The sequence below is a fragment of the Dromiciops gliroides genome, chromosome 3 (assembly GCF_019393635.1).
Source record: "Dromiciops gliroides isolate mDroGli1 chromosome 3, mDroGli1.pri, whole genome shotgun sequence".
NCBI classification, from domain to species: domain Eukaryota; kingdom Metazoa; phylum Chordata; class Mammalia; order Microbiotheria; family Microbiotheriidae; genus Dromiciops; species Dromiciops gliroides.
The window spans coordinates 359,293,279-359,318,459 of record NC_057863.1 but is presented as its reverse complement, the minus strand read 5'-3'; the positions used below and the strand labels follow the sequence as shown (position 1 = coordinate 359,318,459).

The window sequence follows — 25,181 nt, the reverse complement described above, 5'->3', positions numbered from 1 at the left end:
GTAGAGGATGACAGTTTCACGTGATGCAACAACTATTTCTTGAGCTGATACCATTTGGGTATCTGGGGGATACACATAGCCCCCACCTACAAGAAGTTTCCAGTTTATTTGGAGAGATAGGGCACACACTTGAGAAAATTCCAGGTGGTCTCATAGGTCCCTTCAAGCTCTGAAATTTCACAATTCCATAATTAAATACCCAAAGTGAGGTATATAGACATTAAAAGCTGTGGGTTAGAGGAAGGGAGGACAAATCTTAAGAGTCTGGGTGAATGAATGAGGTTTTGTAAAGAAGGTGGGATTTAACTTTGACCTTAAAATACCTTAAAGAATAAGATAAAAGGAAAGGAGAGATCATATTCCAGGATGGAGTAAGGAGAAAATGGGTGGACAGGGAGAGGGGACATCTTGAACAAAGGTATGGAGATAGGAATGTGGATGGTTTGTTAGAGGGACAATAAAAAGATGGGCCTGAATTAACTTCAAGGTCTCCCTTAGCTAACTGATAACTTTGGGCAAGCACTAAAATCTATGATTTGTCTGAACACAGAAAAGGAGTAGATGAGCGAGGCTTATCTGGGCTCCATTGAACCTCCTGACATCAGTCATTTTCCAGAAAGGTCTAGCCAAAATCAATCACAGCCAAGACCAATCACCCTAACCTACAAAGATCTCTCCTCCTTCCCCTGCCCTTCTATAGCTCTTAATGCTTACTTGGCTCATTTTTGGCACTTACAGAATCATATTTCAGAGGTGGAAGAGACCTAAGAGACCACCTGGTAGTTTTACTACATGTCCTATCTCCCCAAATAAACTGGAAACTTCCTATAGGAAAAAAGAAGAGAGTTAGGGCCTAAATAGAAAACAGAAAGGCTGTGTGTTTGACTCTAGATGAATCATTTGCTAATTTCATGCCAAATGCTAAGCACTGAGCCCTGAATGCTTTGAAGTTCATAGTGAAGGCTATAGGGTGGGGGGCTACTTAGCCACAGGTTCCTTAAGCATAGAGGAAATAGTTCTTTGACATGCTAAGCCAAAGGTATAGAAGAGAAATAGACACCACTGGGGTAAGAGGAAAGGGAGAGACATGGGGATGTTGTCAACAATGCCCTAAGAAGAGGAAGTGGTCCTTGTTTCAGATCCTCCCCCTGATTAATGGGAAATACTCTCCAATTTTCCCAAGGCTAACTAGGCCTTTCTGGGTCCTTCTCCTTAGGCCTTGAAACCTAGGAGGGAGCCCAAATGAGTGCACAACAGTCCCCTGGCCAACCCTTTTCAAGTGGCCTGAAGACCTGTAAGCCAGGGCCCTGCCATGATGGTAGACCATAGCATCCACACCAAACTGAGGAAAAGCCTGGGGCATTTCAGAGAGTTTCACTAGGGTCAAAAATTCAAAGGATAGAAAAGAAGTCAACCTTTAAGAACTGAAAATAAAGGCATAAATGTCATCCACCCTACCCTTTTCAACCATTCAACTTCCCTAGTGGGGGTTCCCTAGCCCTGATTCCTCATCCAGTGCCAAGAGAGATAAGTCTGTAATGGAGAATACCTCCAAATCCAGAGGTTCAGTCCAGTATTAAATACTCACTGTGTCTAGGCAGACTAGCTTGACTGTCCCAAAGAAAATTCTGTACTCACCACCCCACCACTCACAAGACCTTTAAACCTGAGTCTTCTTGATCTAATTCATGGTATAAGGACTGAGGGAACTATTGAGAAAAATGCTACTCAGACCAAAAAATATTAAAGAAATTGGAGAAAGTAAGAGTCATCGTCGTCATCATCATCATCATTATTCCCATTCATATTCCTCATGTCTTCCTCCTCCATAGCTCTTCAGTTCTGAGTTTAGTCACTCTTCCCAGATGCTGGTATTGGGGATAATCATGGCTAGTAGGCAACAGATTTTATCTGTAAGGCTTCGGTTTATGTCAACAAGCATTTATTTAAGTGCTTACTCTGCACCAGGCCCTAAGCTAAGTTCTGGGGATACAAAGGAAAACATGGTTCCTGGTCTCAAGAAGCTCACACTCTAATGGGGAAGGCACCATGAAAATAATTGTAGATACAAGACATACACAGCATAAATAGAAAGCAATCTCAGTGAGAAAGTGATAACATTGGGGGAAGCGGGGAAAGGCCTCCTGCAAAGGAAGTCAGGGAAGTCAAGAGGCAGAGGTGAGTAGGGGGAGCATTCCAGGCATGGGGAACAGCCATGGAAACAGAGGATAGAGTATTATGTGCAGAAAACAGTAAGAAGGTCAATGTGTTCCTGAATTGTAAAGCACACAGCGGGGAGTAAAATCTAAGGCTAGAAGGGAAGGATAAGGCCAAAAAGCCAAACAAAGGATTTTATATTTGATCCTGGAGGCAATAGGGAGCCACTGTAATTTACTGAGGAGGGGAAAGGTCAGAGTTGCACTTCTGAAAAATCACTTTTTCAGCATTGCTTCAGAAAAGCAACAGAAAAGCAACAGGAATCTATATTCTCCATTCCTGGTGGCCCTTCATCTACCTTCATGAGAAGAGAAGATGGGGTGAGGGGTTGAAGGAAAGAGATGACCACTCACAAAACAAAATTGCCTTTTGTCTATTAATCTACCTTTTAAATTTTTTTTTTACATTTTATTTTTTCCAATTACATGTAAAAACAATTTAACATTAATTTTTTTAACTTTTGAGTTCTAAATTCTCTCCCTCCCTCTTCTCCCTCCCCCTCCTTGAGAAGGCAAGCAATTTGATATAGATTATACATGTGTAGTCATGCAAAACAGATTTCCTTATTAGTCATGTTGCAAAGGAAAACCCACAAGAAAAATAAAGTAAAAATAAAATATACTTCGATCGGTATTCAGACTCCATCAGTTCTTTCTCTGGAGGTAGATAACATTTTCCATCTTAAGTCCTTTAGAATTGTATTAGATCGATGTATTGCTGAGAATAGCTGTCATTCACCATCGCTCTTCATATAATAGTGCTGTTGCTGTGTATAATGTTCTCACTTTGTATCAGTCCGTGGAAGTTTTTCCAGGTTTTTCTGAGACTATCCTGCTTGTCATTTCTCATAGCATAGTATTTCATCACAATCATAAACCACAGCTTGTTCAGCCATTCCCCAATTAATGTGCATCCCCTTAATTTCTCATCTCTGCCACCACAAAAAGAGTTGCTATAAATATTTTTGTACAAGTAGTTACCTACGTTCAATTATGGATTTTCCCAGTGTGAATTTTGTGGAATATCTATTCCCCTCCCACCACCCAGTCTCATTATCATAGGATCTTAGGCCATTTAGTTCAACACCCCAGTTTTACAGATGAGAACACTAAGGCCCAGAGAGGCTAAATTACTTGTCCAGAGTCACACAGCTAGTAAATGTTTGGGGCAGGGTTCAGACCCAGGGGTCTTCCTAACTCCAAGCTCAGTGTTCTATCTATGGTGTCACCATCAGTGAGTGCTTTGGGAATATAAAATATCCTTAGAAAAGTCGACCTGTAACCCCTCAAAATCAAAGAAAATGTTGTTTGAAGCTAGCTTTTGTTATGTGCTATTTATGTCACTACAGATAATTAGGAGGGGGGCATCAACAACTCCACTGACATCTGCTACATCATTGTAGCATAGCCGTGATCCTGGGTCCCAGAGGACTATCAGGTGACAACTGTCCTATCAGATAGAAAGGCCTGGTGCTGTACTTGGTGGTGGAGGAGTAGCTTAGCTAAGTTTGGAGAGGCTGGTTACCACAAGATGAATTTTTTTTTCATCACAAAAACTCATAAACCCACCTCCTAATAGCTAGCATAATTTCCCTGAGGTAACCAATTATCAGTACAAAGAACAGGCTCCTCCCAGCTACTAAGTGGAATGGAATGGAGTAAACATTTATTAAGCACCTACTATTTGTCAGACACTGGGCTAAGATCCTCACAACCCCAGTGCTATTATCCCCATTTTGCAGTGAAATTAATTAACTTGCCTCAAGGTCACACAACTAGTAAGTGTTTGAGATCAGATTTGAACTCAGCTCTTCCTGAGTTCAGGGCCAGTTGGCACTCTATCCATTACACCAACTAGCTGCCTCTGAATGTGGCCCTAAGAGGATAGACAGAATAGATGAAAGATCCTAAAGGGTTCATAGGTATTCAGGTGCAAGACACCTTAAAGGTCATCTCGTCCAATCCTTTCATTTTACAGATAAGGAAACTGAGGCCCAGAGGCATTAAATTACTTGCCCAAGGTCACGCAAATCATAAATGGCAGGATTCAAGCTAAGGTTCCCTGATTCCAAATCCAGGACCACATTGTCTCCTGCCGGGAAGAACAAGGACCAGAGTTAGATTTCCTCTTATTAAAGGCATTGTTGATTTCTCAGGCTGGAGTGGAAGAAGTAAGTGAATGATGCCCTTGGTAGAGTTCCTATCTCTTTATTCTTGTCTGGCTGCGTGTCTCCTTCCCTCCCTTCTTGTGAGAGGAAGGAAGTAAAGAAGGAGATTCCAAGGAAAAAACAAAAGACATGGAACTAATGGGTAATGCCCCATGTTAGGCTGAAGTCACCAAAAGGCAGCCCTGCAGGCCCTCAGTTTCTCCATGGGGTACCCATTCTTCTCTCCAGGATTAGTTGTCTTCTCTTTAGCTCTAGCAACACCGTGTTGTCAGAAGACCCAGCTTCTCCTTTGTGCTGATCCAGAGAGGATCCTCATATTCTCCAGTGAGGGGCACCAGGGCCATTCCCCTGTGGCCAAAGGGAGGTGGAGGTCTGAGGAAAAAGGAGAACCCCAGGCAATGATAGTAGCTGAGGCATGAACTTCTTCCTAGAGGATCAAAATGGAAAGTGTTAGGTAGGAAGGAAATCAGACTTTGGAGGGGCACAGCTCTGTTCTCAGTATTCTTCCCTAACTGACTCTCCCTAGAGAAAAGGAGAGGCAGGAAGAGGGTCCAAGAGAAAAGGAATAAATTGTGAGAGGTATTGCAAGCGGGAATGGAGAGTTGCTAGACAGAGGGGGGAGGTAGAGGTGGGAAAGAGGCTGGAGATATGGGAGGAAAGAAGGTGGAGAGAAGCTGGAAAGGAGAAAATGAAGAGAAGTTCAGGTACTTGACAAGAAGTAGATAGAAAGGGTGGGGGAATTGGAGAGGAGTATATGGAAGGGGAGGCTGGGAGAACTAAGCAAAGGTAGACAATGGGAGAACAAAGAACATCTGAGAAGTAGAGTGAACCCTTGGGGAAAACTTTGAAGTTAAGGTGCTTTCATTATTGAATAAATAAAAGCAGGTTTGAGTCTAGGAAGCCAAAGAAGTGTCATTTAACTTATCAGATCTGGGAACTGACACCCTAGAATGCTGCCCCTTGGAGGGAATGGTTTTTTTGCAAGGAGCAAAGGCAGAAACTCTGCTCTGTCATCTCTCTGAGTAGAATTAGGGATTTATCTCTCCAAGGAAAGAAAGAGTAAGTATGGCGATCAAATAGGCCAAATGCCGGAAGAAACTAAGCAGTGAAGAACAAAAGGACCCCTTGTCCTCTCTCTCTCTCTCTTACACACACACACACACACACACACACACACACACACGTATGCACGCACGCACGCACCCCTCTACACCTTGCGAGTTAAATACATTGCCACCAGAAGGTAGGTCCCCACTCACCTCTCATGGGTCCCTGAAGCGGGGGATTCCCCCTGCCTCAGAGTGGCCTGTCATAGAACTGCTTATAGCCACCTTCTGAGTTGCTGAGGTGGCCGCTGATGGTGAAGGGAGGACCCAGCTCCAGCTCCCCAGATTTAAAGTTGCTGAGGAACAAGAGACACAATTTATTGTAAATTCATAGGTTCATAAGACCCAGAGTTAAGTGGTATCTTAGAGATCATCTAATAACAACATTTCATTTTTAACGATGGGGAAAAAATTAAAAAAAAAATAAAGATGAAGAAAATAAGTCCTAGAGAGGGTGATCTGCTAAGTCACACACCCAATAAGTAACAAAGCACTTGGGGTTTGGCATCCGTGTCCTCTGACCCCAAATCTAGTGGTCTTTCCACTAAAACTTCTGTTAATAAGAGGAGGAGCAGCCTTTACGTGGGAAGAAGGCTTTTTCCAAGGAGCCTAGACTTCTTCTGGGTTCCCTGCCAGTTGGGTTACACAGCTGGGAGCAAGTCTGGGCAGCAAGAATCTTCTCTTACTAAGCTGGGGGCAGGGGGACAGGGTGTGAAAGAGTGGAGAGGAGTTCTCCCCCAAGATTTCATGCCAGGAAGGGGGGAATTCATGCCATTAGGACTTGCTTGATCAACACTCTAATTGGCTGGCAGATCTTCCTCCAAGGCAGTAACTTCAATCAATCCATCAGGGTAAAAGAAAGAAGGAAGAGGAATGGATCTTAGGACCATAGACTTATACTAGAAGAAACCTTAGTCAGACCATCCAACCCTACCACTCCCCCATTTTCCAGATGGGCTAATTATGGCCCAGAAAAGCTGATGACCTCCAGAGAGCCCCAACAGAAGAGTATTTCTGAATACCTGAGATCCAAGAGTGCTAAAGGGGTCAGCGGTATCAGGACCTGTCATTGGTCCGTTTGTGTTCTAGTTTTTATTACTGGGATATATTGTTAAGTGTGAAGCTATAACAATTGCTAAAATAAGATCCCTTCAGGTTCTAATGTCCTGTGATCTATGGTGATCTAGCTCTCCTTTGGAATACCAAAAAAAAAAAAAAAAAAACCCAAACCCACCAACCACCAGACCCCTTAAAGTTGTAAAAGAGCCGAAAAAAGAAGATAATGGTCAGGGAAGAAGACAACATCAGCACTCTCTTGCCCACTAGCAGGATGGAGTGATGCCAGCCAGTGTGGTCCACAGAGTGGATATGGAGTCAGAGGACTTAGATTCAAATCCTAGGACAAGTCACTCAGACTCTCTGGGTCTAGATTTCTTCATCCTAAGATGAGTGGGGAGGTCTACATAACCTCTAAGATCCCTTCCAGAATCACATCCGTGTGATGAACAAGCCCAATGGCCCTGCCAGCTGGGCTCATTCAGAGATGACATCTTCAGGTAACCCCAGGCCTACTCACCGGATCTGGTACAAGTTAAACACAAAGTTGGGCCCTAGAAAGTCAAACAGGCAAATAGGATAGAGTTAGCACCACCTATAGGGAAGCATGTACCTACTGGGACATTCTTACTTCATAGGTTGGATCTTAGGGGAAAACTGGTCCTGGCAGGAACTTATTTCAGGCTGTAGATGTGTCTCTTTGAAGCTCATTGGTATCCTGTGGGATATTCCTCATTGTCCTAGGGTTAGCCATCTCCCCAGGGACAGAGCCACCCAGAAAGTAAAAGGCTTCTTAAATCACTGAAACATTTCTACTTCGTGGATCGTGACAGTCAACAGTATAAAACACTCATCTAAAAATGGGGAGGACTCAGGTTTATCAGCTAAATATATTACAATCCTGAGAAACTGGGGATGGGGGGTATGGAAAGGTTTACACTGCTTCTTTGGTCCCCGGTGTATTCCAGAAGCACTTCTGCTAACTGCTTCTGTCCTCAGGGTATCCAGAAATGAACATACAGGGGAGTTTGGAGCCCCGTCAAAGAACCTCAGTAGACTCCCAGCAGATCTGTAAGAGCTGGCCAGTCAGGGAGGGGGCCCAGAGACAAATTTCTGTGGAAAGAGATACCACCTAGCTGACTGAGAAGATGGGGGTTATGGAGGATACCCTACATAGCCCTTTGCCTTACGGTCTACAAAAGTTCCCATAGGTCACCTGCCTTCTTTTTTATACAACCAGTTGGCAGGATGACAGGTTACATATTTCTGAGGCACAGCAAGAACCTTGGCCCTCTGTACACACACACACACACACACACACACACACACACACACTTCAAACAGTCAGCTGCCTGAAAAAGTCTCCAACCACTTCAACCACAGGAAATATTTTCGTTTTCTGCTCAGGTAAGAACACAGCTCACACTGCTTTAACCAGCCCACACCCTTACCCCAGCTGTGATGGCTGTGAGCCCAAAGGGACTGGCCAAAGATCCCAGGACACCTGCATGTACTCACCCTCCCAGCAGTATCCGTGTTGGTACCACTTGGCCAGACTGTAGCCAAGGATGGACACCACTAGTAACGACAGACCCACTCCTAGGATCAGACCTAAAGTACTAATGGACTCCTCACCTGCAGAGAAAGCGAGAGTGGAGGGGACTGTTAGCCTCTTTAGGAAGGCCTCTGTGATGTACCAGGCTAGCCAGAGATGGGCATAGACCTTGGAGAGCCAACCTAAGGCCCAGACTCGGGCCTTGGGGAATGGAGGAACCCATATCAGAAAAACACCAGAATGCGAGGCCATTGGCCTCCTTCAAACGACCCCGTTCTCCTCCAAAAGTTGTTAAGTTTGGATTACCTTTACTAGTGTGTTATAATTGGATTCTTGTGTCTGCGTACAACCTGAGAGATAGGATGAGAGTTGAAGAGGGAGAGTCCACACCCTCTGGAATCATAGTGAAGGTTCCTTTCAGGTGTCCATTGTGGTGACAAAGTCGGGAGGGTTTCCCCATTGTATGAGAAGCAAAGTGATATAGCGAAAATAATATTTCACACTTTTGTTGTTGTCAAGTCATTTTCAGTCATGTCCAATTCTTTGAGACCTCAATTGGGGTATTCTTGACAAAGATAATGGAGTGGCTTGCCATTTCCTTCTCTAGCCCATTTTATAGATGAGGAAACTAAGGCAAACAGGGTTAGGTGACTTGTCCAGCGTCACACAGCTAGGAAGTGTCTGAAGCCATATTTGAACTCAGAAAGATAAGTCTTCCTGACTTCAGGCCCCAGCGCTCTATCCAATGCAACACCACCTAGTTGACTACTTGACACTTACACAGCACTTTGGAACTGACAGAAGCACTTTAAGTGATCACATCCATAGGGGAAGGGACTAAAGGTAATATCCCCATTTTGCAGATGAGGAAACTGAGAGGATCATTGACTGACCCATGGTCACCTAGCTGGTAAGTATCAAATGACTGGGGCAGCTAGATGGCACAGTGGATAAAGTGCTGGCCCTGGATTCAGGAGGACCTGAGTTCAAATCCAGCCTCAGACATTTGACACTAACTGTGTGACCCTGGGCAAGTCACTTAACCCTCATTGCTCTGCCCCCCCCCCAAAAAAAGTCAAATGACTCCTGATTCTGAGTCTAACACTTTTTATATCATACCATGCTGATGGAAAGAGCACTGGATTTGTAGTCAAAGGGACTTGGGTTCTAATCCACAGTAATTCTTCTACTTAATAGTAGCAGAGTAGCAATTGTAGACCTTGAGAAAGTCCCTGTCCTGTATTGTCCACACAGAGAGGATTGGTCTCTACAACTCCCTCCAGCTCTGATGATCATTATCACTGCCTCAAGCTTTCAACAACATTATGCCTTTCCTAAGTGCCAGGAACTATGTCAAGTGCTTTATAATTATTATGTCTTTTGATCCTCACCACCACCATAAGAGATGGATTATATTATTATTCCCATTTCACACATGAGAAAACTGAGGCAAGGGGGCAGCTAGGTGGTGCAGTGGATAAAGCATTGGCCCTGGATTCAGGAGGATCTGAGTTCAAATCCGACCTCAGATACTTGATACTTAATAGCTGTGTGAGCCTGGGCAAGTCACTTAATCCCTGTTGCCCCCCCCAAAAAAAAAATATGGAGAAAACTGAGGCATACAAAGATTAAGTGACTTGCAGAAGGTCACACACCTAATAAGTGTCTGAGGCCAAATTTGAACTCAGATCTTCTCTATCTACTGTGCCACAATATACAATTCCAGCCTAAATCTCTTCCATTCCAGTTATTACCACAACATTCAAGTTGACTTGGTTTTTGTTTTGTTTTGATTTTCATCACAGACATTTAGATTCAGGAGCAGGGAGACATGTATATTGTACATCTCAGATTCTTCCTACTTAGGCTGGGTTGTGAAAGGTCCTGCAGCAGTTAGAAAATAGTAAAGATCAGTTGAGTCCCAGACATGTTTTCTTTTTTTTAATTAAATTTTGTTATTTTCAAAGATTTCATTTTCTCTCCCTTTCGCAAGCCTTTCTCCCTCCAATTGAGGAAGCAAAACAAAACAAAACAAAAAACCCAAGTATGTACAAATATGCATAGTCAAAAAAAACTGAACTCGTCTAAAAATATACATTTCAATCTTCACTGAGTCCATCACCCGTCTCTCAGGAGTAGACAACCTGTTCCACCATCTGTGATTGGTCATTACACTGATCTCACAGCCAGGTGGCACAGTGGATAGAGTGCTGGGCATGGAGTCAGGAAGGTTCTTCTTCCTAAGTTCAAATCTGGCCTTAGACACTTATTAACTGTGTGACCCTGGGAAAGTCACTTAACCCTGTTTGACTCAGTTTTCTCATGTATAAAAATGAGCTGGAGTAGGAAATAGCAAACCACTCTGGCATCTTTGCCAAGAAAACCCCAAATAGGATCACAAAGAGTCCAACACGACTGGAAAATGACTAAACAATATTACATCAATAAGAGTTTCCAAGTCTTCAAAGTTATTTGTCTTTACAATGTTTTTTGTATTGTATAGTGTTCTTTCTCCTGTTTCTGCTTAACTCACTATATATCAGTTCATACAAATCTTCCCAGGTTTCTCTGGTAGTGTCCCCTTAATCATTTTTGATAGCATAATAGTATTCCATAGTATTCTATATAACTTGTTTGGCCATTGCCCAATTGATGGGCACTCCCCCAGTTTCTGATTCTTTGCCACCACAAAAAGGACTATTTTAAGTAATTTTCTGGAAAAAGGCAAGATCCACTTTCTAAGAACTTCTAAAAATTTCTTAGAACCCACTCCACCATCCCACCCCCAGCCTGAATAGACTTGGGTTCAGTTAGAGCACTCCCTGGCACTACTGGGAAACCCAGAATTTCCCCAACTCCTTTAGCATCTCAAGGAATGAGTGCATCCCTTCTTCTCCTTAATAGCATCAAAGTGACATTAAACAAAACACAACAAACAAAAACCCCGAAGCTTGACAAGATCAGTAAAGTAAATAAAAGAATAAGGAGTACAGAGGGCAAATTCATGCATAGTGACAAAAGTAGTGCAGTTCACAGAATCACGGTCCCAACCTGAGCTGCAATGCTAACTGTCAAGACACTGAAGTTTTGTCCCTGGGACAGCTCTGTTGCAAAGGTTCTGTTTAGCTGTGCTCAGCGACTCAGAACCCACATGTCCCTGGAGCTGGAGAGAAGGAAGGAAGACAGAGCAGGGAGGATAGGAAAAGGAATCAATAGGAACTAAGTGCAAACCCTGGTTTTGACTTCGGGCAAGTCACTGAACCTCTTTGACCCTGACTTTCCTTGTCTGTAAAATGAGAGGATTGTAATGGAGGATATCTATGACCCATTTAAACTCTAAATACTAGGATTCATCACTTGTTAGAACTGAAACGCACCTTACAGGCTGTGGTCTGACACTCTCATTTTACAGGGCCAAGCACTATTCAGGAAACTATGGCAAGATAGATCAGTGAATAGGATATCATCAGAAGGCCCCTTCCTTCAGGAAGCTTACAGTATAGTAGTATAGCTGTAAGCAAAAAAGCCAGGGGAGAGGCCTTGATTCTAATCTTGATTCCACTCATTACTTGTAGAGGCCTTAAGGTAGGGGGCCCCTTGTCTCCCTGGCCCTCACTTTAATCATCTGTCTGGTGAGGAGAGTAACCCTTTACCCTATTTTCACCTCCTTCAGGAAATCTATCTCGATCTCCTTTTATTCTGGTTCCCACCGCCCCTCCCCAGAAATTATTTCATATGTTATTTCCAATGTGGATGTTGTTTCCCTCAATAAGAATTTAAACTCCTTGAGGACAGGGAGAATTTTGTCTTTTTATCCCCAAGGTTTTTCCAAATGCTTATTGAATTGAACTGAGAGGCAATGGAAAGAATCTCACAACTTTCCAACCAGCCGTGCTACAATGATTCAGCTTAGTTACAATGGAAGTCTAAAGGGAAGCCGAGATAGGCCTTCTATCATGTGGGTGGTCATGCTTGTTGGGCTTAAGAACTGCTTTCTTATTTGTTCATTCCTTCATAGGGCATGCCCTGCCTCATACACTGCAGCTTCCAGGAGCACAGACAAGTGAATAGAGGCACTAATTGGACCACTGGCCTTTGTCCCTCAATCCTCCCCAACCCTATCCCCCAAGAATATTTCTCTGCCTAATGTTCTAAGGCTCTTACTCAGAGCATCAAGGGATGATACTGCCTCAGAGCAGATAATTCACTTAGATACCCCAGATGAGGGGAAGAGGAGGCTCTAAGCCAGGCCTACCATAGGAAGCCTGCCTGCAGTTTCAGAACACCCCCCACCCCTCAGCTGCTAAGTCAGTTCAAAGGTAGCTTTCACTGTCTGACTATTCTCTGTTATATGCTCATGCCTGTTGGGCCCCAGGAAGAAGGAGAACAAAACAGCTGATACTGGTGTAAGCCCAGATACACTTCAGGGCCCTGGAGGAGGGAAGCAAGCTGTGAGTTCCAGAGCCCCTCACCCCCACCCCCAGGTTAGTTTCTACTGGACACCACACACACACACACACACACACACACACACACACACACACACACAAACTTCACAAATACAATCATTCACAAAATACGATTACCCACATGAATAAATAGTCCACTATTCAACCAGCACAATAGTTACCCCAGAACTGCCACACATATGCACACACTTTTCTTTTTCCTTTTGAGGCAATTGGGATTAAGTGACTCACCCAAGGTCACACAGGTAGTATCTGAGGCTGGATTTGAACTCAGGACCTCCTAACTTCAAGGCTAGTGTTCTATCCATTGCACCACCTAGCTTCTCCTCAGACTTTTCTTCTTTTCATTACATGCACAGAATCCTCATTTTCTCTACCTGAACACCACCCCCATCCCCCACCCCCACCAGATAGAGTCCTTTAAAAAAAACTTCTGAGGAAACCCAGATTATTGGATAATTCATCTCATTTTCCACCAAGAGCATAATTTATGGTCTAGACTCTTGTTGTACATTCTAGAGCTAGAAAGGGTCTCAGAGGCTCTCTAGCTCCACCTCCTTGTTTTACTGAAGGAGAAACTAAGGTCTAAGGAGGTTAAGTGACTCACCCAAGGTCACACAACTAGTTAGTAGCTGAGCCAAGATTCATACCCATGTGATGCAGAGAATTTGGAATTGGAGAACCTGGGTCCAAATCTCAACTCTGTCAGGACCTGTGTGTCCTTAGCTTCTCTGACCCTCAGTTTCCTCATCTATAAAATAAAGAGGTTGAGCTAGATGGCCTCTGAAGACCCTTCTAACTTTTTTTTTAATTAATTTTTTTTTTTAGTGAGGCAATTGGGGTTAAGTGACTTGCCCAGGGTCACTCAGCTAGTAAGTGTTAAGTGTCTGAGGCCAGATTTGAACTCAGGTACTCCTGACTCCAGGGCCGGTGCTCTATCTACTGCACCACCTAGCCGCCCCAACTCTTCTAACTTTACATATATTGTTCTATGACTCCAAATCCAGTGATCAGTCCAGGCTATATCATGTCAACATCCCACCCAATAAAAGATTCCTTTCAGCCACACCCAAGACAGATGGCATACTTCTTTATTTTATTTGATTTTGATTTTTTTGGCACACTTCTTGAAAGAGATTATATACTTCCTCATAAGTCAACCCATTTACATTGTGGGCATTTATAACTCTGTGAAAGACCATTGTTAAATTAAGTCAAACTCTTCATGCTTTTAATTTTCACCCACTCACCCCAGTTTTGTCCTCTGGTGCACAACAAAAGAAATATACCCTCTTCTATACCCTACCCCATAAAGTCCCACTTGACACTGCGGGACAAAAGTTTCCTTGGACCCATCTCATCCCTACATGTGCAACACTCATCATTCTGCATAGAAAAAATAATAATAAAGGAAACAAAATGGGTTCCCATCGGTTACAGAATGACTGAATACATTATGGCATGTTAATGTTAAGAATGACAAAAATCATTGAAATTGAAAGGGCTTGGATGAACTAATACTTAAGTGACCAGAAGCAAGAGGACAGTTTATACAATGACCGTGAATATTGTAAAGGAAACCACTTTCAAAGATTTCCAAACCCTGTTCAGTGTTTAATAAGTTGAGGAGGGGTAGGTGTTCTGCTGGTGAGGACAGGTCTAGAGATCTTTTTCTCAGCTCCTTCTTTCAGGCCTGACTTCTTCTATTCTTACCCCCTCAGCTCCACCCCTTGGGGGGGGGGAGGAGGGATGGTTTTCCTTTCAAACCCACCATGGAATCTATGAACATTACTTCAAGATCACATATGTATTTTGTATTTAGGGGGACACAACAGTAAAAACGGGTTACAATTATACTAGCAGAGGGACTAGACTTGTGATTTCATTCATATATGGAAATCCTGCATGAGGAAATTCCCTCTAACAATTCAAGTTGGTATTTTTTTCCCAGCAATTTAGAGTCTTATAGAGTTGCCTGGAGCATTAAAAGATTCAGTGACATGCCCAAGGTAATACAGCCAGAATAGGTCATTGGTGGAACTTGAACGAAGTCTTCCTGGTTCCAAAGACAGCTCTCTATCCATTGCAGTATCTCATTAAATAATAATAATAATAATAAAGTTAATACAAAGTAATCGGGGCGGGACTGGAGGAGCAGAGGATGTGCTAGCAAAAACTATGTGCTAAGCCCTCAGGGGAACAGGGGAAATATAAAGACAAAAATGATGCAGTTTCTGCTCTTGTAAGCAGTTAACAATCTGGTAGGGGAAATAAGACATGTACTTAAATAGCCTAACACAAGACCTTGGGTAATAAGTACAAAGGAGAAGAGAATTTAGGACAAAATACTATGAGATCGCTTAAGAAGGCAAAGATCACTTCCATTTGTTGGGGAGCAATGAGGGTGGAAAAGTAAGGGAAATCTCTTTGGAGGGTGGCATCACATCGCATGGATTTCAACAGGCAGAGAAAACCCCACTACCTTCCTCTTTCTTCAGACCTCACCATCAGTACAGTATTTGCCTCCCCTCCCCTTGGCTTCCCTAGTCACACCACCAACCCATAGGACCGCAAGAGCAGTCACCCTAGATCAGCCTCAGTCTCCATTTAGGCCCAGGTTTCAGTCCCTAACAGAGAAGATCACTGCTCTGGGTATTATGGGATTAGCCATGATGACACTGTTTAGCCAGATGGAACTATCTTCAATGATGAGGATCCTATCTTCACTCTCCCTAACTATCCAATCTGCTATTAAGATCTATCCAGCATGAAATTATATTTGAACCATGTTTCTCAAACCTGGCTCTCAAATCATTTCAGACAGTTGAAAGTGATAGAAATTATCTAATAGCTGATGTCTTTGCTTTATTGATTAAGAAACTAGGGCCCAGATAAGTCAAGTGATTTTTCCCAAGGCCACACAGCTAATTCAAACCCAGGTCTTCTGGCCCTAGATTCAACACTCTTCTCATTACACCACTGCCTGATGTGTAAATAAGAGATCAGACTCAATACTGCTATCTCAACCACCTCCCCCTTCATGTTTGCTTTTTTTTTTTTTTTTTGGCAAAGGGAAAATCATCAGACTATGAAGCCCAGTACAGATGCCGCTCTTACAAACTGAAATACTGGGAAGGACAAGCCTCCCTCTTCTTTACTGCTGAGGGAAGGACAATGCACAAGAATTTCTGCAAAGCACATACCCCCTTGTGGCAGATCCATCCATTTGCACTGGGTTAGAATGCTAGAGCTTTAAGGGCTACTAGTAGTCCATATTTCACAAGGAGGAAGCTGAGGCTTAGAGAAATGGGGCCACACAGCTGTGGAGTGTTATAGACTAGACTAGAGCCCAGGTCTCCTGTCTCCCAGTCCAGTGCCCTCTCCATTACACCATGCCACGAGAATAAAGGAAATGACTGGGGGAGTCAGACTCCTCCAGAGTTCAGTGGGAAATTTCCCTCGGGGCTTTTGGGCAAACCTACTTTCTTCACTTTTCTTATATCCAGGATTTAAATTAGAGAACAGCAAGGGTTGAGATTTGCTCAGGAAATACTGAACTCTTTTAAGAGCAACCTATTATCACCTTCTCCTAGTAAATAATTCACTCAGGGCTATCGGGCTATGTATAGGGAAGGTGGCAATAAAAACTGATGTTAGCCATGTGGTTCTTTCAGGGTACGAAGTACATGATAGTGTTTACACTTTGCAATGCACAATTCCCCTTCCCCCCAACAACCCCGATACGGGCCCAGCAATTATTATTACTATTCTCTTCATTTTATATGTCAACTCAGCGAGTTGACATAGAAAATTAGAATTAGAATTAAATGCCTAAGGTGTGCTGGGGACACAAGGATGAAAACAAAGTAGTTGCTGCCCTCAAGGATCTTACATTCCAATGTGAGATACCACATGTGCACAGAAAAGTAAATAATAACTCACATTTCTGTAGTCTTTTAAGGTCTGCAATTTCCACAAAATACTTATGTCCAAAAGTCTTCCTTAACATGCCTCATCGTGGTGAGGTGGTCACCCCAGATTTTCAAGGGCCATTCCATGACATTGAAGTCCAAGATCTGGTAAGTCTTTGAATATGGTCCTGGCAAACAGACAGAGCCTGTATCCTGAGGACCAGCCTGGCTAAGCAGAGAGAGGCTCATCCTAAACAGGCTGCTCACAAGGTGATTTATTCTTCAGCCTTAGCAAGTCAGGGAACAAAATAAAATAGAAAATGGGCCCTTGGTCCTATTCAGCGCTCTTCCTCTTCTTCAGTGACATTGTAGAGTTGTGGAGAAAGAGGCAGAAAGTATATAGTATCATACATCTTTTATGTCCCCTGTAAATATTAACTTAATAAGATACCTGTCTGGGGACCAAGTAGATACACTACTACTAGCTGAACTGAATCATGTCAGTATTTATAGTTTCTCGTAGATGAAAACAGAAGACAAAAAAGAAAGGTATCACTAACTGAGGAGATGGTTTACAGGTACCTCAGAGGCCACTCATTTTATAGGTGAAGAAACTGAGCCCTAGACAGGTTGAATGCTTTGCCCAGGGTAATAGAGTTGGCCAACTTGACTTTGCCATGCAACAGGAAAAATCATTTCGTAAGATGTTTGCTAACCTCAAATGAAAATATTTAAGAGCTTTTATTAAAATGCCACCACGAAAATAATTGCTGCAAAGGATAAGGAAGAGACAGTGACATTCTAGATCAGGAATTTCATAAGACACTCTGAATTCAAACAATGCACACTCAAAATATTGTACTGACATCTTTTGTTTTTACATAGCCTATATTTCTGAATGTGTTCCTTTCCAGGACCTGGACCCAGTGAGCCATCCCTAAAGAATAAGGAGAAAAAGAAGAAAAAAACATTTTTTTTAATTTAAAAAAAATGTAAAACTTTAAAAAAAAAAAGAAAATGAAGAGGAAAAAGGAGTTCAGCAAAACCAGTCATCACATCACCCAAGTCTGATAGTGTATGCAATGTTCTATGCCTATGGAACTGGAGTACTCTGGGAAGAAAAAAAAGAGGAATATATGTCTTCCCTCTCTCCTTTAGTACCAAGCTTGGTCATTATGTGTAATTCCAGTGTTCAGTTTGGACTTTTTGTTCTTTCCATTTACACTGCATGTGCTTGTTTTCCTGAGTCTCCTTAAAATCAACATATCCTTTAAAATCCAGTGACATCAATGCAAACGTGAGTATAGGGGAGAATAATGAGAAATATGTTAGAAAATGTGACTCAGGAATAATAAAGAAGTTGGAGACTACATTGCAGCTTCATGCCTATACATCATGGATGCTTTCAAGAAAATAATCAGAAGGCAATGGACATAGTCAATCATTAAACATTTATTAAGCACCTACTATGTGTTAGGCACTGTACTAAGCACCGGGGATACAAAAAGAGGCAAAAGACAGTCCTTCCTCTCAAGGAGTTCACAATCTAATGGATAATAAGTACCAAATTATATTACAAAAATATTAGGGGGCAGCTAGGTGGCACAGTGGATAAAGTACTAGCCCTACATTCAGAAGGACCCGAGTTCAAATCTGTCTTCAGACACTTGACACTTACTAGCTGTGTGACCCTGGGCAAGTCACTTAACCCTTATTGCCCCACCAAAAAAAAATTTAAATTAAAAAAATCTTAACAGATAGGAAATAACTGGTTACCTATGGGTTCCTTTTTTTTTTTTTTTGGTGAGGCAATAAGGGTTAAGTGACTTGCCCAAGGTCACACAGCTAGTAGGTGTCAAGTGTCTAAAGCTGGATTTGAACTCAGGTCCTCTGGAATTCAGGGCTGGTGCTTTGTCTACTGTGCCACCTAGCTGCCCCGATGAGTTCTATTTTTTAACCAGCTGTCCATATAGAGTCAGATCATCTACTTATAACAAAAATAAAAAATCAATACCAAATTAGAATAATAAAACTAAGAAGATATTATATTACTAAAATAACTTCAACATAATCTATTTAATCAAAAGCCATTGACAACCCCAAAAGGGGAAATAGATTTCTTTTTTAAAAAAAAACAACACTTTGATACAGACGACCATCATTTCCTAAGGAAGCTTAACTGATGCAAATCATTCGCCACAAGGAAGCCAAAATAAAAAGAAATCAACCACTTCAGCTGGCAAACATTTGATCTCCCTGCCAACCAAAGAGATATGAGGCAGTCGAGTAAGGCAACACCCAATTAGAATGTAAACATGTTTGAAGAGCCTTCTAGAGGAGAATGGTGAAAGTTTATGAGCAGCATCATGTTTCAAAACAGGAAGAAGCAACAAAACCAAAAAAAAAAAATTTGTCAAAGAGCTTGAAGAGAAATTCAACCAAAAGAGGTAATCCCAACGACATTTAAGGGTGAAATTGGTAGCAGGACAAACATGAAAAATAAAAGATCTATCGAGGAAAGTATAGCAAGAGTATTCTTTCTACCCGTAACACACTGTGTGAGAGGTGGCATGGAGAGCTGGCCTTGGGGCCAGGAAGTCCTGAGTTCATATCCTGTTTCTGACACACAGATTGTGTGACCCTGAGCAAGTCACTGAGCTCTAGGAAGTTCTTGACAATGATAACTTGAAGTTGAAGAGAAGATGCCAACTCTACCAATGCTGACAGAGGGAATACCCTCCCTCAGGAGCTCCCTGGAGCAATGAGATCCCTAATGATAACAGAGCTCTCACAGTCAGATTCCCACATTGTAGTTTCCAATATGGGACAAGAGAATATAGAAATAGCACCAAAGAAGACAGAAAGAACAGGTGGTTCGACCTAAGGGGCACAGAGGAAATCCAATATTGGAGACCTTCACAAAATCTATGAAAATAATCACAGATATCCATGAAGTGCAGTGGAGGAAAGGCTGGATTGAGAGTCAGAGGAGCTGAGTCTTTGTTCTTTCTCAGGCTCTGGCTACACTCTCTTCCCTTCCTCATCTTGACCCTTCGGCAAATCTGTTCAACTCTACACCATCCTCTTCTCTCAAGTCCCTTGCCTCTTCACCCTATTGAACACCTCATCCTGCCAAACCCTGGCCTTGGGTTGGTTACTCTTGCCGTGTGCCTTTGCTCCTACCAAGGCAGAGAAAATCATGAAACCATATTGATTGGGTCCACTACAAATTTAATCTCAACTGGGCCCTGACTATGGCAAAGCAATCCTTTTATACCCCCCTAATCAATTCATTGTCCCCCTTACCACCGCAACTTTTCTGAACTTATTCATCCTCCTCAAACTTCTCATGATTCTTCCTCCCCTCACCCTCTCAGCTAAGAACCTTGCCTGGTATTTCACTGAAAAAAAAAATGGAGACCATTCTCCAAGAACTCCCTCTTCTCCCTTTCTCCTCATCTCACGTCACTCAGTGCCTTCTGCTACTAACTCCTCCTTCACTCTTGTCTCATATGAAGAAGTGAACCTTCTTGCCAAGGCAGACCCCTCTACACACTCAAGTGATCCCAGTCTATTCTGTTTTCTCCAGCAGATTGCCCTTCTATCATCCCTATTTGCTCACTAATCTCCCTCACCCCACCCATATCCAACTTGTCAATTCTTGTCACTTCTTCCTTTGTAACATCTTTTGTGCATGCCCTCTCCTCTCCTCTGACACTGCCACTAACAAAGTTCAGGCCCCTCACATGGGGACGATTATAATAAATAGCCTGCTGGTAGATCTCCCCATCTCATAGTCCATCCTCTATTTAACTTTCAAACTGATCCCACTAAGAGGCAGATTTGACCATGTCTCTCCCTACTAAATAAACTCTAGTGGTTCCCTGTTTCCTCTAGGATCAAATACAAAATCATCTGTTGGCACTATCAAAGCCCTTCTTGACCTGTCCCCTTCCTCCCTTTTTAATCTTCTTACACCTTACTCCCCTCCATGAATTCTGAGAGCCAGTAACACTCACCTCCTTGGTATTTCTGGAACATGACACTCCATTTCCCAATGGTGGGCATTTTCACTGGCTATTCCTCATGCCTGGAACCTTCTCCCTCCTCACTTCTACTTCCAGACTCCCCTGAAGTCTCAGCTAATGTTCCAACATCCACAAGAAGTCTTTCCCAGTCATTTTTTTTTTTTGCAGGGCAATGTGTGACTTGCCCAGGGTCACACAGCTATTAAGTGTCAAGTGTCTGAGGTCAGTTTTGAACTCAGGTCCTCCTGAATCCAGGGCTGGTGCTTTATCCACTGCACCACCTAGCTGCCCCCTTTCCCAGTCATTCTTAATCTTAGTGCCTTCTCTTTGAGACAGTCCCCAATTTATCCTGTAAATATCTTCTTTGTACATAGCTATTTATATGTCTCGCCCATTAGACTGTAAGCTCCTTGAGGGAAGGGACTCTTTTTTTTGTCTTACTTTGTAACTTAGAAAAGTGCCTTGCATGTGGTAAGAACTTAATTAAATATTTATTGACTGACTATGGGATCTTGAGTAAGTTAAACACCTTTGGGCCTTGATTTCCTCATCTGGAAATTTAGGGAACTGGACTAGAAGAACTTTGTGGTCCCTTCCAATTATCAATCTATGATCCCACTACCAAGAACAGATAATCAAGAAAATATAAAAAACAAAGGACTTGTTATATGTTTACTTTCCCATCTCTATAATATTTTTCTAAGAATAATCTATAACTATATCACAGGCCTCCTGAATAAAAGTACAAGAAGACAACAGGTACTTTCACAAACAATATTCTACAACTAGACCACATCCTTAACAGGGACACAATTGATTGAAAGATACAGAGATACAGGGTCCCCCTGTGCTTATCTATGGTTAACTATTTTTTTAAATATAGAAATCAGATTTAGTATCAAAAAATATATCATTTTGAAGGTTCTCCTTCAAGGAAACGTTTATCAGTCACATATTAGAATCACAAAAGAATCCTTGAAAATAACACAGCAGAGAAAACTATGATTATTTATAGCAATTTGGGCATAAAACAGGAAAATGCACATATATTCACCAAAAGGTTCTGACATCATCTTGGAGGACCTGGACTTCAATTCTAATTGACTACCTGTGTGTTCTTTCCCAAGCCATCAACCTTCACTGGCTCCATTCTCTTTCCTTGACCTCTTGCTGAACCAGTTCAGTCTAAATGGAAGAGGGTGTCCCTATAGATCTCATAGTCCTCTAGGTGCTCGTATTGGACCATAATTAATTCCCCTGAGTGAGACCCATAATCACTCCAAGAAGTATTTCATCATTGCAGGCAAAGAAAAACAAACAGGTTAGTTTGCAGAACACCAAGTGACCTCCAAAGCGAGGGAGTGTGCAAGATTATTCAGTGGAATGCAGGAAGAAAAATATTAGAACTTCTCTTTATATCTTTTTTTTTTAATTTTTGGTGAGGCAATGGGAGTTAAGGGACTTGCCCAGGGTCACACAGCTAGTAATTGTTAAGTGTCTGAGGCCGCATTTGAACTCAGGTCCTCCTGAATCCAGGGCCGGTGCTCTATCCACTGAGCCACCTAGCTGCCCCCTTCTCTTTATATCTTTAATCAGAAAAAGGAAAGGAATTAAAGTTTGCTAATACTTAATATGAACATCAACATTGTTGCCATAGCTTGGCCAGGAGGTGTCATATAGGGAATTCAGAGTATCTGGAGGTAATGGCAGAAATTCCACAACACAGTGTTGCACTCATTCATTCACTTTCAGCTTATTACAACATATTGCCATTTATATGTGCCCAGTTAAGTGGATTTATGGATGATATACTGTTTTAACTAAACTCACTTTCACATAATGAGTACGTTTAAAATATTTCTACAAAAACAAAAAACAAAACTTCCATAGACTGAAAATAATATTAGTGGGGGCAGCTAGGTGGCACAGTGGATAAAGCACCGGCCCTGGATTCAGGAGGACCTGAGTTCAAATCCGACCTCAGACACTTGACACTTACTAGCAGTGTGACCCTGGGCAAATCACTTAACCCCAATTGCCTCACCAAAAAAAATAAATAAATGAGAGAGAGAGAGAGAGAGAGAGAGAGAGAGAGAGAGAGAGAGAGAGAGAGAGAGAGAGAAAGAGAGAGAGAAAGAGAGAGAGAAAGAGAGAGAGAGAGAGAGAGAGAAAGAGAGAGAGAGAAAGAGAGAGAGAGAGAGAGAAAGAGAGAGAGAGAAAGAAAGAGAGAGAGAGAAAGAGAGAGAGAGAGAAAGAGAGAGAGAGAGAGAGAGAGAGAGAAAGAGAGAAAGAAAGAAAGAAAATACTATTAGCAATGTGATCCCAAAAGAAGAAGAAATATGGTGGAGCTGAAAATTCCCTTATCCCTAACATGAGCTCTTCCTCAGTCAAATTATGAAGCAAAAATAATTATGATCTAATCAGATCTGATAAGAAGTTGTGAAATCTTGTATACTACTACACAAAGGTTCACTGGTTATCTCATGGCAAAGTGTTTAAAAGATGCCTTTTGCCCTTAAAAATGACTTAATTTTTCTGTTGGAAAACAAAACCAAAAGCAAACCAAGTGTTTCAAATTTGTTGAGTTTTCCTGTGTTAATAAATGACTGTCAACACTATAGACTACATAGTGGATATTTCTGAGAAAATAAAGTTATTTAATCTGTCTCTTTAATGTAAACCATGAATAGAAAAGTACCTGCTTTGCAAAGTACATGCTACAGAGAGAGAGTTTTGAAAGTGAATTTTTGAAAATGTTTCCATTTTTCTTGCCCAAAATGTTTTCTGTTCTTGCCCAAAATGCCATGTGTGTCACCTGTGAGAAGTCTCTTTTCAATACTCTTCAAAAGCTTGGAGAGTACTTTCAAACCTCTTTTAAGGATCTTCCAAATGAAGGGTTTCAGTGGGTTCTGAAACTGTTAAAAATTTCAAAATACATCAGTTTCTGATTGGTTTCCAAAACAACTAACATCAGGAAAGATGGAAATTCACTAGCTGAATTAAAAAAAAAAAAAACATTTGCAAGATACGATTTTTAAAGTGTAGCCAGTAAAACACTTCTTCCATCTGTCTCTCTTTATCTTTTTGATGTATCTTTTGCAGCTATGATAGCTGCAAAATTAAAATCAGGTGTAAAAATAAAATGAACTTGGGGCCATATCTTTAAATCACTCTATCACAAAATATTAAACTGATATTTTTAAATATTAAATTTTAAATATTAAACTGATATTTTTAAAATATCCTTCCCCCACCACTATCACTTGACCTAGTTCTAAAAATGCTAGGAATAACGATAAAATTAGGAAATAAATTAATAGCATAAAGATAAGGAAGAAACAAAACTATTCCTATCTGCTGCTGTCATGATGGGGGAGGGGGACTGTAAAGTAACAAATTTTCTTTCTGAACCTTAATATCTTCAAAGATACTGAGGGAGTTCAATAAGAAAAATGAGGAATTGGGGACAAATCGGTTCCATTCTGAGAGTTTTAATACAGGATGCAGAAGGAAGATTAGAAAGAACACAATAGTGAAGAAAGGAGAAAGGAGGAAGTGGAATTAGCTATTTCTCAGAATTAGAGCATGTGAGAATATGTAAACATGGAAGAAGAGGCGATAGGTTAAGGCAGCAAATGAACCTCACTCATATCAAAAAAAGAAGAATTAAACACAAAGATATCGGTGAAGAAATGCATCAAACTCAATAGGGGAGTCAAGTTGCTGGGAGAGGTAAGGTAATACCAGGGAGGGAACACTTACATGTAAAACAAACTTCTCTATCCTGAAGAGAAGATTAAAAGAGAAAAAAAGAAAAAAAACTAGAATCTAAGGGAGTGTCCATCAATTGGGGAATGACTGGACAAATTATGGTAGATGAATATAATGGAATATTGTTGAACTGCCAGAAGTGATGAAAAATTATTTCAAAGAATCCTAACTAGTATAAGGGGACAGCTAGGTGGCACAGTGGATAGTGTGCTGGGTCTAGAGTCAGGGATATATGAGTTCAAATCCAGCCTCAGATACTTACTAGCTGTATGACCCTGGGCAAGTCATTTAACTCTGTCTGTTTCCTCATCTGTAAAATGAGCTAGAGAAGGAAATGGCAAACCACACCAGTATTTTTGCCAAGAAAACCCCAAATGGGGTCACAAAGAGTTGGACATGACTGAAACAACTTAATAATCACAAAAAAGTAGTATAAACTGATACAGAGTGAATGAGCAGAACTAGAAGAATAATTTTTTTCAGGAACAACATCATTTTTTTAAATTAAATATTTTTAAACTTTGAGGGAACTATAAATTGTGATCAATCCATTGATCAAGTTATCCTAGGTCTCAGGGGACCTAGGATAAAGCATGTTACCCATCTCCTGATGAAGAGATGGAATCAAAGGAGAGAAAAAGATACAGATTTTTAGACATGGCCATGGTGTGGATTATTTCTACTTGACAGTAATTATTTGTTAAAAGAGTGTGGCGGTGGGGCAGCTAGGTGGCACAGTGGATATAGCACCGACCCTGGAGTCTGGAGTACCTGGGTTCAAATCCGGCCTCAGACACTTAACACTTACCAGCTGTGTGACCCTGGGCAAGTCGCTTAACTCCAATTGCCTCACTAAAAAAAAAAAAAAGTGTGGAGGTGTTTTTTTTTTCCTTTTTCAATG

At 41.7% G+C, this 25,181-nt stretch overlaps 1 protein-coding gene across 1 annotated transcript in view; it reads right to left on the bottom strand.

Annotated features, from left to right (window-relative positions):
• Positions 1-2,870: 2,870 nt before the first annotated feature.
• The window catches only part of SMIM35 (small integral membrane protein 35), a 72,386-nt gene continuing 50,075 nt past the window's right edge, over positions 2,871-25,181 (bottom strand). Inside the window, exons 2-5 of the mRNA XM_043997227.1 lie at positions 8,065-8,181; positions 7,067-7,100; positions 5,644-5,786; positions 2,871-4,811 (exon numbers count right to left, since the gene is read on the bottom strand). Of these exons, the coding sequence (XP_043853162.1) occupies positions 5,681-5,786; positions 7,067-7,100; positions 8,065-8,181 (257 nt within the window). The 3' untranslated portion in view covers positions 2,871-4,811; positions 5,644-5,680. The remainder of the gene's footprint in view (positions 4,812-5,643; positions 5,787-7,066; positions 7,101-8,064; positions 8,182-25,181) is intronic.